This window comes from Stigmatopora argus, chromosome 1 (assembly GCF_051989625.1).
Source record: "Stigmatopora argus isolate UIUO_Sarg chromosome 1, RoL_Sarg_1.0, whole genome shotgun sequence".
NCBI lineage: Eukaryota > Metazoa > Chordata > Actinopteri > Syngnathiformes > Syngnathidae > Stigmatopora > Stigmatopora argus.
This window is the reverse complement of record NC_135387.1, coordinates 29,670,852-29,686,875: the sequence shown is the minus strand read 5'-3', so window position 1 is coordinate 29,686,875 and position 16,024 is coordinate 29,670,852. Positions and strand designations below refer to the sequence as shown.

General features: G+C 38.3%; 1 protein-coding gene and 2 non-coding genes across 5 annotated transcripts in view; 1 reads left to right on the top strand and 2 right to left on the bottom strand.

Annotated features, from left to right (window-relative positions):
* Positions 1 to 16,024, top strand: part of rerea (arginine-glutamic acid dipeptide (RE) repeats a) — a 188,663-nt gene that overhangs the window by 90,315 nt on the left and 82,324 nt on the right. For all 3 annotated transcript variants that reach the window (XM_077615585.1, XM_077615591.1, XM_077615578.1), the window contains exon 3: positions 12,331 to 12,401. In XM_077615585.1, coding sequence (XP_077471711.1) covers positions 12,331 to 12,401 — 71 coding nt within the window. The remainder of the gene's footprint in view (positions 1 to 12,330; positions 12,402 to 16,024) is intronic.
* On the bottom strand, positions 1,269 to 1,397 carry LOC144087379 (small nucleolar RNA snoR104). The gene has a single exon (XR_013304717.1). It is a non-coding gene; the product is annotated as a small nucleolar RNA snoR104 (small nucleolar RNA).
* Positions 1,786 to 1,911, bottom strand: LOC144087373 (small nucleolar RNA snoR104). Its single transcript, XR_013304715.1, has one exon. It is a non-coding gene; the product is annotated as a small nucleolar RNA snoR104 (small nucleolar RNA).

Genomic DNA, 16,024 nt, shown 5'->3' with positions numbered 1-16,024 from the left:
TTAAAAATTAATTTTAATGACATTAAATAATTTAAAAAAAATCATGACACAGTGTTGACAGGTCAAATTAAATGATTAAACAAAGTCCTGCCCTACCGGCATCTTTGACAAACATTTTTTTTGTGTGTATTAAAATAATTTGGTAACAGTTAACATTTGTACACCGATAATTTGGAAATATTTTGTTTACATAGCTGATTATTATAGCTACCCGACATAGCAAAACCAAAAAAAAAATGCTTGCGTCATGACTTCACGGCGCCATTGCGTTTTGACGTCATTTTGTCATGGCGTCGTCAACTTGCAGTTTCGTGCATGTCATGTTTTTATGCGCATATAAGCCGTACCTCCTATTCAGTCATCATTTTTTTTGTCCGACAAAAGCGTCTTATATGCGGGTAAATGTGATATCCCAATAGTTGTCATTAATATCTATTTAAAAACGATTTAAAGTTGATCTATAGATTTTTATTTCACCAGCTTTTCATTCCATGGTTTATATCCATAATTTTGGTATCACGTCAACACATAGCAACCACACCGCTAACTTCTCCCTAGCTAAAAAAAAAAGTGTTTTCCTTCCCAACACACTGCTTTTTCGCCGCTCCTTTCAAAATGGCGAGCGCTAATGAAAACCACCTGCCTCCCCGCCTCGCCACGCACAATGTCGCACGACATGCTCGTAGGTGGGTTAGCTTTCAGGCAAAGACAATTATAGCTTTAATTTTGTGAGTTCCCCTCCGAGACAGGCAGATTAGTGTTGTTCTAGCACTTTATAAGGTGCAAGTGCCTTAGCGAGTTCGCTAGCTCGCTATAGAACAACGCGGCGTGTGTGTTCACGGTTGTCGACAGCTGGAGCGTTTTGCCACACCAGAACTCAGGAGTGTCTTTGTGTAGATGTGTGTATGAGTGTGTGTGTGTGTGTCACTTTACGTGTCGTGTGCACACACATTAAGCTGTGCGGCATGAGTATGTTTGACAAACCGCGTTGAATAACCAGACCTCCCGACCCCCCTCTTTTCCCTCGTGCTTAAGAAAAAACTGTTGGCAGTTAAACAGAGCACGGGTCAGCAGTGTGATTTACTTCCAAATGGAACCAATCAGTGGAGCCCTTTTCATTTCTGGGCGTGTGCTAGGGTTTATCAGCATTAGCGGTTGATTCACTCATTTTTGTGCAGTCGTACGTCTACTTACAAAATTAATTGGTTGCGGTGCTTTTATTCTAAGTATTTTCGTAAGTAGAACAGTGCTTTATATGTAAAGTGTCATTCATTCCACGGAATCCATTTGTATCTAGAGGCATTCCTACTTACGAATGCCTCTAGACACACATTTTTCAGGATTTCGTAACATGAAAAATTTGTATCTAGAGGCATTCCTACTTACGAATGCCTCTAGATACAATTTTTTTCTGGTTATGAAATCCTTTGATTGGCAAATGACCGTCCCAATTGGTCATTTGTCAATCAAAGGATTTCGTAACCTGAAAAATTTGTATCTAGAGGCATTACTACTTACAAATGGGAATGCCTCTAGATACAAATTTTTCAGGTTACTAAATCCTTTGATTGGCAAATGACCGTCCCAATCATGAAAAAATTGTATCTAGAGGCATTCTTATTTACGATTGCCTCTAGATACAAATTTTTCATGATTGGGACGTTCATTTGCCAATCAAAGGATTTAGTAACCTGAAAATTTTGTATCTAGAGGCATTCCTACTTACAAATGCCTCTGGATACAAATTTTTCATGATTGGGGCGGTCATTTGCCAATCAAAGGATTTAGTAACCTGAAAAATTTGTATCTAGAGGCATTCCTACTTACAAATGTCTCTAGATACACCTTTTTCAGGATTTCATAACCTGAAAATTTTGTATCTAGAGGCATTCCTACTTACAAATGCCTCTAGATACATTTTTTTCATGATTGGGACGGTCATTTGCCAATCAAGGGATTTCGTAACCTGAAAAATTTGTATCTAGAGGCATTCCTACTTACGAATGCCTCTAGATACAAATTTTTCATGATTGGGACGGTCATTTGCCAATCAAAGGATTTCGTAACCTGAAAAATGTGTATCAAGAGGCATTACTACTTACGAATGCCTCTAGATACAAATTTTACAGGATTTTGTAACATTACAAATTTATATCTAGAGGCATCCCTACTTACAAATGCCTCTAGATACAAATTTTTCAGGTTACGAAATCCTTTGATTGGCAAATGACCGTCCCAATCATGAAAAAAATGTATCTAGAGCAGGGGTGTCAAACCGGTCCTCAAAGGGCCGTAGTGTGTGCAGGTTTTCATTCCAACTCAACAAGAGGATACCTTTTGCAAGTGTAATCAGTTAATTAAAGTCAGGTGCTACTTATTTTGGAAGACACCTGATTGGTTAAAATGTCGGCACTGGATCGGTTGGAACAAAGACCAGGACCCACTGCGGTCCTCGGCAGAATCGGTTTGATACCACTGATCTAGAGGCATTCCTACTTATGAATGCCCCTAGATACAAATTTTTCAGGTTACGATGCCTCTAGATACACATTTTTCAGGATTTCGTAACGTGAAAAATTTGTATCTAGAGGCATTCCTATTTACGAACACCTCTAGATACAAATTTTTCAGGTTACGAAATCCTTTGATTGGCAAATGACCGTCCCAAACTGACTGCATTTGTCGTTCTCATAATCCAAGGTCAACGTACGAGGTTTCAGTGCCTACAAAACGCAATCAAAGACAAATCTTTTCACTCCGAGGACGGATTCCTCTTCAAGAAACACTCCGGCACGCCTCGGCATTTGATGCTCCACTTTTTCATTAGCCAGGACATCATTTGGGCTTGGAGCCAGATCCGTGCAACTCCAGTCGAGCTGTTTATAAGCAAATTTTTTCCCCCATTCATGCTAACCAAGGCCACCAGCCCTTCTAGGCATCTCGTATAGAAAGACAACAGTGCGTTACTTGTCCCTAAACTGCAGCTATCTATTTTTAAAAGCCCCGTCTTCTCTCCCACATCTCGCTGGAGACTCTGGGAAAGGAGCTTTTTAGTGGAATTCGACCACCTGCCGCCTGTTAAATGAGAAAGCGTGGGTTTGCCGAGCGGAAAAGGGGGGGGTGCCGGGTGTCAAAGAGCCTCTGTTCTCCCTCAGGAGCTCCGTCAGCTGTGGGCCTGCCCTGTTGCGAGGGGGGGATGACAAGGTTCTTCGCTCCTGGGTCTCTTTAAGTCCAAAATATTGAAGGAGGGCGGATCGGTGGTTGAGTGGTTAGCGCGTCGGACTCGCGGTTCTGGAGTTCTAGGTTAAAATACGAGAGGAGTATAAACTACTTCTCGTTGGCAAGTGGTCTTGCGTTATCATATTGTGAGGACAGTTGTGTGCATTATTTTGGGAATATTTTGAAGGGAAGACAAAAGCAAACAACCCTCGATAGGTTGCATCTGAAACTCAGGGTGGAGGCGGGGCTAATAGAGCCAAGAAAGGTATCAAAATTTAAATCAAAATTAGGATTAAGTGTAAGGTTAGATTAAACGTATTTTTTGAGTGTGTCTGCATTGTAATCCAAGTTCATTTAAATTTATGTTATGTTACGAGCGCGTTGCCGTGCAAAAAGTCTAATTTTAATACTATTAAACACATTTTAGTGCTATTAAACCACTAGTTATTTGTTACTTTGTTAATAGATGGCGAATTAGAACAAATAAAAATGTTTTTCCAATCCAATATCCTGTTTTAGGTGTTTTTTCAGAGGGTTGAAACAAATTAATTTGTTTTTAGGTTCATTTCTATGGGAAACGTTGCATTTTTTTCAGTGTTTTTTTCCCATTAGTCAGTGCGAATGGCGGAGCAATCGCTAATATGAGGGGAGTATATACTACTTCTCGTTGGCAAGTATTCGTGCGTTATTCTATGGTGAGGACATTTGTGTGTATCGTTTTCTGAATATTTTGAAGGGAAGACAAAAGCAAACAACCGTCGATAGGTTGCATCTGAAAGTCAGGGTGGAGGCGGGGCTAATAGAGCCAAGAAAGGTATCAAAATTTAAATCAAAATTAGAATTAAGTTAAGTGTAAGGTTAGATTAAACCTATTTTTTGAGTGTGTCTGCATCGTCATCCAAGTTCATTTAAATTTATGTTATGTTACGAGCGCGTTGCCGTGCAAAAAGTCTCTAATTTTAGTACTATAAAACCCATTTTAGTAGTATTAAACCCATTTTAGTACTATTAAACCACTAGTTATTTGTTACTTTGTTAATAGATGGCGAATTAGAACAAATAAAAATGTTTTTCCAATCCAATATCCTGTTTTAGGTGTTTTTTCAGAGGGTTGAAACAAATTAATTTGTTTTTAGGTTCATTTCTATGGGAAACCTTCATTTGAGTTACGAGTAAATCGACATACGAGCTCAGCCCTGGAACGCATTAAGCTTGTATCTCGAGGTACCACTGTATATATCTATATTTTTTTAAAACCCTACTTCACGGTTTTTCGTTGTGTCTGGTCTACATTAACCGCGATAATCGAGGGATTACTGCACTTTGACAGGTGTATGTTTTAACCATTTTTTGGCCCACTTGATTCCACTTTGACACAATTGGCTTTTGTCCTGCTTGTCATAATAACCACACCCTCTCACAACTAAGATGTCATCTAGGTAGGGTTATTTTTTATTACTGTTTTTAGGGTGTGGTTTTTTCCCCTAGTAGTTTTCTTATTGCATTCCTTTTGCGATTTCCTTTCGACATCAGTGCACTCGAGGGGATAAACGATTGGACGTCAGTCAGTCGACATTTTATTTTGTATTATTTTAACTCCCTGGCAGATTGCCTTTTGTCCCACATGCAAATTGGCACAAAAAAAAAATCCCATCCTGTCGCGTTGGACAAGAACCCGCTAGCCCCGCCCCTTCCTCTGGAACATCAGAGCAATTAAACATCTTATTTGCCCAATAAGAGCGCGGATAGCAGTCGCCAAGGAGAGGTGTGTTTTTGATTAGACGCAATTGGCGGCCATACAAAAAAAAAAACAAAGAACGAGACGGGCTGGGAACGTTTTTAGCATCGAGCTAATTTCCCCGCGAAACATTTTAAAGGATCGCAATGTAATAGGAAAAACCCTGAGCATTTTTTTTTGGCGATGCTAATTACATTCCACCAATAAAAAGGCTGCATTTTGTTAACCGTGTCCGTCCAATGTTGACCAATGGAGGCGGAGTCAAAGTAATGGCTGCCGAGGAAGTGAGAGCACTTGACTACAAAAGGCCTGCTGTGGTTTTCTTTCCTGCAGAACACTCGTCAAAACCCCCCTAAAAAGGAAAAAAAGACCCCTTCTACGGACCCCCCTCACCCACGCTGTTTAAACCCGAGACCCCGCCTCCTCCTTTTCACTTGTACGCCTGTCGCGCAGATGTGAGGCCAAGCAGTTTTTTGTTGGTTTTACACTTTGACATTGAGTTGAATTTGCAGCTTAAAAAAGGGAAAATGTGTTCATAACAACTGATGATGCGTTCAAATGCTGGCAGGGAATGTAGGAAAAAGCGAAATGACATCCTTTTTTGATTTTTTAACCCAAAAAAAAGATAGTTAATTCTTTGATGCTTTCAGTTTGATTTATTGAATTAAGGACGGCACATGTTAATGAATATTCATGTTAACGAACATACTGTAATACCTTGAGATATGAGCTTAATGCGTTCCGAGACTGAGCTTGTATGTCAAGTTACTCAAATCTCAAATTAATTTTCCCTTATAAAATAAGTAAATACAAATAAATCCGTTCCCACGCTGAAAAAAACACCTAAAAATAGGATGTTAGAATGGAAAAACATGTTTTTAATTGTTCTAATTCACCATCTAGGCTGGCAAAGTAACAAATAAATATTAAATAAATAAGGTATGAGGGCAAAAATGTGCTTCCTCCTATCTCAAATTTATCATATGTTGGGCACTCTTATGTCAAGGTAATCGGGCCTAAATTTGCTTGGAATTCTCCTCATATCTCAAATTTCTTGTTTGTAGGGGCACTCTTATGTCAAGGTATTAGGGCGAAAATTGCTCTGAATTTTCCTCGTATCTCAAATTTCTCGTATGTTGGGGCACTCTTATGTCAAGGTATTCGGGGTAAAAACTTGCTCGGAATTTTTCTGGTATCCAAAATTTCTCATATGAAGGGGCACTCTTATTTCAAGGTATTTGGGCAAAAATTAGGTCAAAATTTTCCTTGTATCTCAAATTTCTCGTATCTTGGGGCACTCGTATGTCAAGGCATTAGGGCAAAAAATTGCTAGAAATGTTCCTCTTATCTCAAATTTCTCGTATGTTGGGGCACTCTTATGTCAAGGCATTTGGGCAAAAATTAGCTCAGAATTTTCCTTGTATCTCAAATTTCTCGTATGTTGGGACGGACACTCATGTGTCAAGGTATTCATGCAAAAATTAGCTCAACATTTACCTCATCTCACATTTCTTGTATGTTGGGACACTCCTATGTCAAGGTATTAGGGCATAAATCAGGTCCAAATTTTCTTCATATCTCAAAATTCTCGTATGTTAGGGCATTCGTATGTCAAGGCATTAGGGCAAAAACTTGCTCGGAATTTTCCTCGTATCTAAAATTTCTTGTATGAAGGGGCGCTCTTATGTCAAGGCATTAGGGCAAAAACTCAGAATTTTCCTCTTATCTCAAATTTCTCGTATGTTGGGGCACTCGTATGTCAAGGTATTAGGGCAAAAATTTACTCCAAATTTATTTTCCTCATATCTCAAATTTCTCATATGTTGGGGCCCTCTTATGTCAAGGTAATTGGGCAAAAACTTGCTTGGAGTCTTCCTCGTGTCTCAAATTTCTCATATGTAGAGGCACTCTTATGTCAAGGTATTAGGGCAAAAACTCGGAATTTTCCGAGTATCTCAAATTTCTCGTATGTTGGGACACTCGTATGTCAAGGTATTAGGGCAAAAATTTACTCCAAATTTATTTTCCTCAAATTTCTCATATGTTGGGGCCCTCTTATGTCAAGGTAATTGGGCAAAAACTTGCTTGGAGTCTTCCTCGTGTCTCAAATTTGTCATATGTAGAGGCACTCTTATGTCAAGGTATTAGGTCAAAAACTCAGAATTTTCCTCATATCTCAAATTTCTCGTATGTTGGGGCACTCGTATGTCAAGGTATTAGGGCAAAAATTTACTCCAAATTTATTTTCCTCATATCTCAAATTTCTCATGTTGGGGCCCTCTTATGTCAAGGTATTCGGGCAAAAACTCGGAATTTTCCTCGTATCTCAAATTTCTCATATGTAGAGGCACTCTTATGTCAAGGTATTAGGGCAAAAACTCGGAATTTTCCTCATATCTCAAATTTCTCGTCAGGCACCTCTGTAGCCAGCCCTTGTTGATGTCTTGTTGTCTAAGCTCGATGCCCACTGATGCAATTTTACCAGTAGCCATCCGCAAACAAATGCGCGTGGCCTAGGTGAGGGTGCCCGAAACCCTAATTCCCCACAATTGCCACCTCCCTTCCACGTCACCTCTCTCACATTACCCTCTTTTGTTCCCATCCCTCCCCCACCAACTCCCCGAACCGCCTCCCCCACCCTCCCTCAGTCTTTCAACCACGCCACTCGCAGTACTGATGGATATTTTCATTCATGCCATGTTGTAAATGACTTTCCCGGGCAGGCGAGAAGATGGCGGCATTAAGAGAGATATAATGCATCACTCCGAGCCAGCCGGGGAGATAACCCCTCCTCCAAAACAGCTCATTCACCCCCCCCCCCCCCCCCCCCCTTTAGCAGATAACAAGCCCACCCCGGGGTTACAAACACACGTAGCCTGAAAACAAAGCCGGCGATGTCACGGGAGCTCTCGCGTGTCGACGGCCGCACCTCGACAAATGGCTTCTTGGCTGGAAGAGCCATTAAATATCTTTTGCGAGGCGTAAGATAAACCGCAGCCGGATCAATAATTCAGCTGACGCAAACGTAAACAACAGACAGCGCCTGTCACGGAAAAATGCTTGGCGCACACCTTTTGTGAGAGGAAGTTAAAATGATTTTGCTATGATATGAATGACTGAATGACCGTAGGCTATTAAATGGAATTCTAGGCTGCGTTTCGCCGCCGTTTTGTTTTCACGGCGACCTTTACGCCGCCGTAATTTGTCCGGCAGTTTACAGGACGTAAAAATAGAAATCATAATGGGACGTTGTTCTTCAAAATAACAAAAAACTAACAAATATTACTTCAATCAACTAATATTTTCTCATGAATACCGAATTTTCTCACCAATAAGCTGTATTTGTAACCAAAAACAAAAAAAAATGCCAAATATTACTTCAATCTTCTAATATTTTCTCATAAATACCATATTTTCTCGCATATAAGACGTATTTTTAACAAAAAAAAATAATGAAAAAAATCCCAAATATTAATTTAATCTCCTAATATTTTCCCATAAATACCGAATTTTCTCGCATATAAGCCATATTTGTAACTAAAAAAAAAGAAAAAAAATCCCAAATATTACTTAAATCTGCTAATATTTTCTCATAAATATCGAATTTTCTCGCACATAAGCCATATTTGTAACTAAAACAAATAATGAAAAAAAATCCCAAATAGTACTTCAATTTCCTAATATTTTCTCATAAATACCGAATTTTCTCGCATTTACACCGTATTTGTAACTAAGAAAAATAATGAAAAAAATCCCAAATATTACTTCAATCTGCTAATATTTTCTCAGAAATACCGAATTTTCTCGCATTTACGCCGTATTTGTAACAAAAAAATAATGAAAAAAAATCCCAAATATTACTTCAATCTAATACTTTCTCATAAATACCGAATTTTCTCACATATAAGCCGTATTTGTAACTAAAAAAAATAACGAAAAAAAATCCCAAATATTACTTCAATCTCCTAATATTTTCTCATAAATACCGTATTTTCTCGCATTTAGACCGTATTTGTAACTAAGAAAAATAATGAAAAAAATCCCAAATATTACTTCAATCTGCTAATATTTTCTCAGAAATACCGAATTTTCTCGCATTTACGCCGTATTTGTAACAAAAAAATAATGAAAAAAAATCCCAAATATTACTTCAATCTAATACTTTCTCATAAATACCGAATTTTCTCACATATAAGCCGTATTTGTAACAAAAAAAAATGGAAAAAAACCCAAATATTACTTCCATCTGCTAATATTTTCTCATAAATACCGAATTTTCTCGCATATAAGCCGTATTTGTAACTAAAAAAAATAACGAAAGAAAATCCCAAATATTACTTCAATCTCCTAATATTTTCTCATAAATACTGTATTTTCTCGCATTTACGCCGTATTTGTAACAAAAAAAAAATAATGAAAAAAAATCCCAAATATTACTTCAATCTCCTAATATTGTCTCATAAATACAGAATTTTCTCGCATATAAGCCATATTTGTAACAAAAAAAAATAATGAAAAAAAATCCCAAATATTACTTCAATCTCCTAATATTTTCAAATAAATACCGAATTTTCTCGCATATAAGCCGTATTTGTAACTAAAACAAATAATGAAAAAAATCCCAAATATTACTTCAATCTCCTAATATTTTTTTCATAAATACCGAATTTTCTCGCACATAAGCCATATTTGTAACTAAAACAAATAATGAAAAAAAATCCCAAATATTTCTTCAATCTGCTAATATTCATTTATGATATGTCATTTGTTTCAAAATAGAGAAAAGATAAACAGATAAAACGCAAAAAAAATAATTTGATGTCTATGAATGGAAGAAAATAAACATATCTTGTATAAAAACGTGAATAAACTCAAATTAGACTTGACTTGATGTACGAGACCTCATGGCGCCAAAGACCAAACGCCATGACGCAAGACAATGCAATTTCAAAATAGAGAAGAGCTAAACGGATAAAACTCTTAACAAAATGTATTTTGACGTCTATGAATCAAATTTAAGAAAAAAATAAAGCGTATCTTGCATAAAATGTGAAAAAAAATCTCATCTCTGCCGGGCATTGCTCGCACCAAAACGCCGCCATCTTAGCTAGGGATGACAAACTAGACCGCTACGGACACACTTCCTGGTTGTACTGGTCACATGACTTTGATGATTTTTCTTAAAATTTTCCCTTCAAAGTAACGCATTTGTACTCCGCATTAAAACCATGAATATGGAGGTTAAAATTGGGAATCAGGGTGGTCTTATATGAGAGAAATTGCAAAATTCAACCATTTTAAGGCAATTTTAATACTGCGGCTTATACACGGATGCGGCTAATAGCATGTTCGGCCTATGAAAACAAAACAACTTCAGGTTCTTATACAAGAGAAATCTTAAAAATCAACAATTTTTAGGGTACGGCTTATATGCGGAGACGGCCTATATGCGAGAAAATACGGTAATACTTCTAACCAGCGAGTGTGCTTAGCAGGAAAGGGAAATAAATCCATGCCCTGCCAAGTTAAATAACCCTCACATTTTTTTAAAAAGCGCCTCTCTCACAAAGTATGCGATTGGTGGTATGGCCGGTTGGTGAACCACGGCACCCCCCCTCCTCCTCTCGGCCTTTCCTGAACAAAAGCGATCATGCTGAAGTCGACAAAATACAGCAAAGCACTTGAGAAGAAAATAAAGGAAGACCGGGGGGGTTAATTGAGGCGCTTCCATACCAAAACATGGCAAGAAATGCAGATATTTCCGGTCCACATATTTTTTAAACAATGGATCTTTTCATGTAAACATTCATATGACAAAAATAAATGAGATTTTCATCAAATATCAGGAGATCAAAGTCGCGATATTATGAGAACAAAGGCATTAATTGTAATGTTATGAGAAAAGTTGCGATATGACAAGATTAACGTTTTAAAGTTATACATTGGAATCGGGCCGAACATACTATTAGCCGCATCCGCGTTTCAGCCGCAGCCTTAAAATTGCCTCAAAATGGTTGAATTTTACAATTTCACTCGTATAAGCCGCCCCCTGATTGACAATTTTCACCTTCATATTCATGGTTTTAATAGGAAGTACAAATGTAAAGGGAAAATCTTACGAAAAATCATTGCACGAGCTATTAGTTACAAATGCGGCTTATATTTGAGAAAATTCGGTATTTATGAGAAAATATTAGGAGATTGAAGTAATGTTTGGGATTTTTTTTTCATTATTTTTTTTTAGTTACAAATACGGCATAAATGCGAGAAAATTCGGTATTTATGAGAAAATATTAGGAGATTGAATATTTGGGATTTTTTTCTCATGATTTTTTTGTAGTTACAAATACGGCTTATATGCGAGAAAATTCGGTATTTATGAGAAAATATTAGCAGATTGAAGAAATATTTGGGATTTTTTTTTCATTATTTTTTTGTTACAAATACGGCTTATATGCGAGAAAATACGGTATTTATGAGAAAATATTAGATTGAAGTAATATTTGGGATTTTTTTTTCATTATTTTTTTGTTGCGAGAAAATTCGGTATTTATGAGAAAATATTAAATTGAAGTAATATTTGGGATTTTTTTTCATATTTTTTTTTAGTTGCAAATACGGCTTATATGCAAGAAAATACGGTATTTATGAGAAAATATTAGGAGATTGAAGTAATATTGGGGATTTTTTTTCATTATTTTTTTGTTACTAATACGGCGTAAATGCGAGAAAATGTCGTATTTATGAGAAAATATTAGGAGATTGAAGTAATATTCTGGATATTTTTCCATTATTTTTTTTTAGTTACAAATACGGCTTATACAAGAGAAAATTCGGTATTTATGAGAAAATATTAGCAGATTGAAATAATTGGGATTTTTTTTTCATTATTTTTTTTGTTACAAATACGGCTTATATGCGAGAAAATTCGGTATTTATGAGAAAATATTAGGAGATATTTGGTATTTTTTTCATTATTATTTTTTGTTACAAATACGGCTTATATGCGAGAAAATACGGTACTTATAAGGTAAAATTTGTACTTTTCCAAACCAGGTTTAGCATGGGCTAGGCTAAGGGGGGGCGTCGGCTTTACTCCAAGTATTGCACACTGATCTATCATTGGAGTGGAACAATGGCATAATTCCCCTTGGGCGCAATGTTTGCTTTGGAAAGGCAACCTTGTAGTGCTCCAAAAGTCTTTAATCCTATTACTTGCATTCCAATTGATTTTGACTCAATGAGGGGTGGGGGTAGTGCTTTTGAGCAGAGGTAACGACACCCCGCGTGTTCCCACCGAATTTGGCGGCGCACTTGAGCGGCAAAGTGCGAACATCTTTATGCTAACACGCTTCTGTTTTGTTTTTTTTCAGATTGTGTGTACATTGAGAGTCGCAGGCCCAACACTCCTTACTTCATTTGTAGCATTCAAGAATTCAAACTGGTGAGTTGTTTATTTTTCTTTTCTCCGTCTTGTTGGCTAAGATGTGGGGTTTTTTTTTTTTTAAATAGCTGAATCGGAATTTGGGTGGAAGTGCTGTTGGCTTATTTGTTCATTTTTAGAACCGTTTGTCCTCACAAGGGTCGCCATTGGGTGCAAACGATCAATCGCACATCGCTACAGTCTTCAACGAGCTAGCCTAGCATGCATGTTTTAGGGATTTTGGCAGGAAACCGGAGTACCCGGAGAAAACCACGCAAGCCTGGGAGAACATGGTGGATGGCCAATCGCAGGGCACGAGGAGACAAAGGACAACCAATCATGGCTAGGGGCAATTTAGAGTGTTCAATTAGCTAGCCTAGCATCCATGTTTTGGGGATTTGGGAAGAAACCGGAGTACCCGGAGAAAACCCCCGCAAGCCACAGAAGAACAGGTAAACTGCACACAGTGAGGACCGACCTGGGATCAAACCCCCGAATTCGCTAACCACTTGGTCACCTGCTTAAAATTTTCAAAAAATGAACAAATACACACAAATGCTAGAAAGTGAGGACCGACCTGGGATTCGAACCCTCGACCCTAAAACTGTGAGCCAAATTCGCTAACCACTAGTCCACCGGCTTAAAAAAAAATCCCAAAAAGAACAAAGTAATACACACAAACGCCAGAAAGTGAGGACCGACCTGGGATTCGAACCCTCTACCCTAAAACTGCGAGCCAAATTCGCTAACCACTAGTTCACCGGTTTAAAAAATTCCAAAAATGAACAAAGTAATACACACAAATGCTAGAAAGTGAGGACCGACCTAGGATTCGAACCCTCTACCCTAAAACTGCGAGCCAAATTCGCTAACCACTTGCCCACCAGCTTAAAAAATTCCAAAAATGAACAAAGTAATACACAGAAATGCTAGAAAGTGAGGACCGACCTGTGATTCGAACGCTCGACCATAAAACTGCGAGCCAAATTCGCTAACCACTCCTCTACCGAACTGCAAATTCCAAAAATCAATTTTAAATTTTGCCCCCATCTCATTCTACCAACGTAATTATAACCCCATTTTCCTTTGTACGCTAAAATAACAACTTAGGTGACCAAATGATGAATAAACCTCCAAAACTAAATCCAAACATAGTTTCAAAATCACAACCCAAGCACAGATCTGCCTACTGTCAATTTGAAAACAGACATTGAGGTTTTTGCTTAGCCCCGGCCGACCCCCCAGAGACCCCAATAATGGCTTCCAAAAGCTGGGGTCTTGATGGGAGGTCAGCTGGGGGGCCCACACACATGCTCACATACTCCTTTTGCATATAGATGTGCCACATCTTTCCGTGTGATGTAGTCTGTGTAAATACTTCAAACTGTGAAGGTCACTTCTATGTGAATCAGTTTAAAAAATATATATATAAAAATAAAAAAATGCAAGCCTGGCAGCGTCAGGGCAGTTAGGCCCCTTAAGAGCAGACCTTTAATTGGATTCCAGCTTGTATACGCAAACACACGCATTCCCAACCTTGACCAAGAGCACCTGAAGTGGTCTGGACCAGAGAGGGATGATTGTCTAGCAAGGGGGCGGAGCTAAATTTTCCCATTCCGACCCCAGGTGACCTCTCGCGCTGTGCCGTCGCTTTGGTTTTACATGGGTGTGTCGTGCCCCGTCAGCGACCTCGCATCTAATTAATAAGCGGCCATCTGCACACTTCTGTTTGTTTGTTTGTTTGTGCAAATCCAGCAAGAAGAACAAGTCTTTGGAATTTGTGTGGGTGGCTGAAAAAGTCACAAAAGCGTGGCTACGGCGGCACGATTGGCGAGAAATCCGTTAATCGTATGGTTGTAATTTTCAGGGATCATGACGTGTTTATTGGGCATCAAAACTCAGATTTAGATGTGGAAATTTTTCAAAAAAACACCAGCGTCACTCGTTACTGGAGTGTTAGCATTGAGGCTAATGGTGAAAGACAAAAATTTGCTCAGAATTTTGCTTGTATCTCAAATTACGCGTATGTTAGGGTGCTCCCATGTCAAGGTATTTGGGCAAAAATTAGCTCAGAAATTTCCTCGTATCTCAAGTTTCGAGTATGTAGGGGCACTTGTATGTCAAGGTATTTGGGAAAAAAATAGCTCACAATTTTCCACGTATTTGAAATTTCTCAAATGTTGGGGCACTCTTATGTCAAGGTATTAGGGCAAAAATTTGCTCAGAATTTTCCTCGTATCTCAAATTTCTCGTATGTTGGGGCACTCTTATGTCAAGGTATTCGGGAAAAAAGTAGCTCGTAATTTTCCTCGTATCTCAAATTTCTCGTCTGTTGAGGCGCTCTCCTGTCAAGGTATTAGGGCAAAAATTTGCTCGGAAATTTCCTCGTATCTCAAATTTCTCGTATGTTGGGGCGCTCTTATGTCAAGGTATTGGGTCAAAAATTAGCTCAAAATTTTCCTCCTATCTCAAATTTGTCTCGTACCTCAGAGCAAAATCTTGTCGGAATTTCCCTCGTATCAGTAATTTCTCGTATTTTAGGGCGCTCTTATGTCAAAGTATTAGGGCAAAAATTAGCTCGAAATTTTTCTTGGATCTCAAATTTCTCGTATGTTGGGGCACTCTTATGTCAAGGTAGTAGGGCAAAAACTTGCTCCAATTTTCCTCCTATCTGAAATTTCTTGTATCTTGGAACACTCGTATGTCAAGGCATTAGGGCAAAAACTTGCTCAGAATTTTCTTCGTATCTGTAATTTCTTGTATGTTGGGGCACTCGTATGTCAAGGTATTAGGGCAAAAATTAGTTTGGAATTTTCCTCGTATCTCAAATGTCTCGTATGTTGGGGCACTCTTATGTCAAGGTATTCGGGGAAAAAATAGCTCTGAATTTTCTTCGTATCTCAAATTTCTCGTATGTTGGGCCGCTCTTATGCGAAAAACTTGCTCGGAATTTTCCTCAAATTTGTCTTGTACCTCAGGGCAAACATTTGTTCGCAAATTTCCTCCTATCTCAAATTTCTTGTATGTTGGGGCACTCTTATGTCAAGGTATTCGGGCAAAAAGTAGCTCGGAATTTTCCTCGTATCTCAAATTTCTTGTATTTTGGGACACTTGTGTGTCAAGGTATTAGGGCAAAAATTAGTTTGGAATTTTCCTCGTATCTCAAATTTCTCGTATGTTGGGGCACTCTTATGTCAAGGTAGTCAGAAAAAAAACAGCTTGGAATTTTCCTCGTATCTCAGATTTCTTGTATGTAGGGGCACTCGTATGTCAAGGTATTAAGGCAAAAACTTGCTGAGAATTTTCCTCATCTCAAATTTCTCGTGTTCGCTCGTGTGCGCTCTTATGCCAAAGTATTAGGGCAAAATTTTGCTCCGAATTTTCCTCTTATCTCAAATTTCTCGTATGTTGGGGCACTCTTATGTCAAGTTATTAGGGCAAAATTTTTCACGTATCTCAAATTTCTCGTATGTGGGGCACTCATGTCAAGGTATTAGGGCAAAATGTTCCTCGTATCTCAAATTTCTCGCATGTAGGGGCACTCTTATGTCAAGGTATTATGGCGAAATGTTCCTCGTATCTCAAATGGATCCGTTTTTTTGCACTTAAACTGGTGGTTCGCGTTCAAAGTTTTAGATAACGGA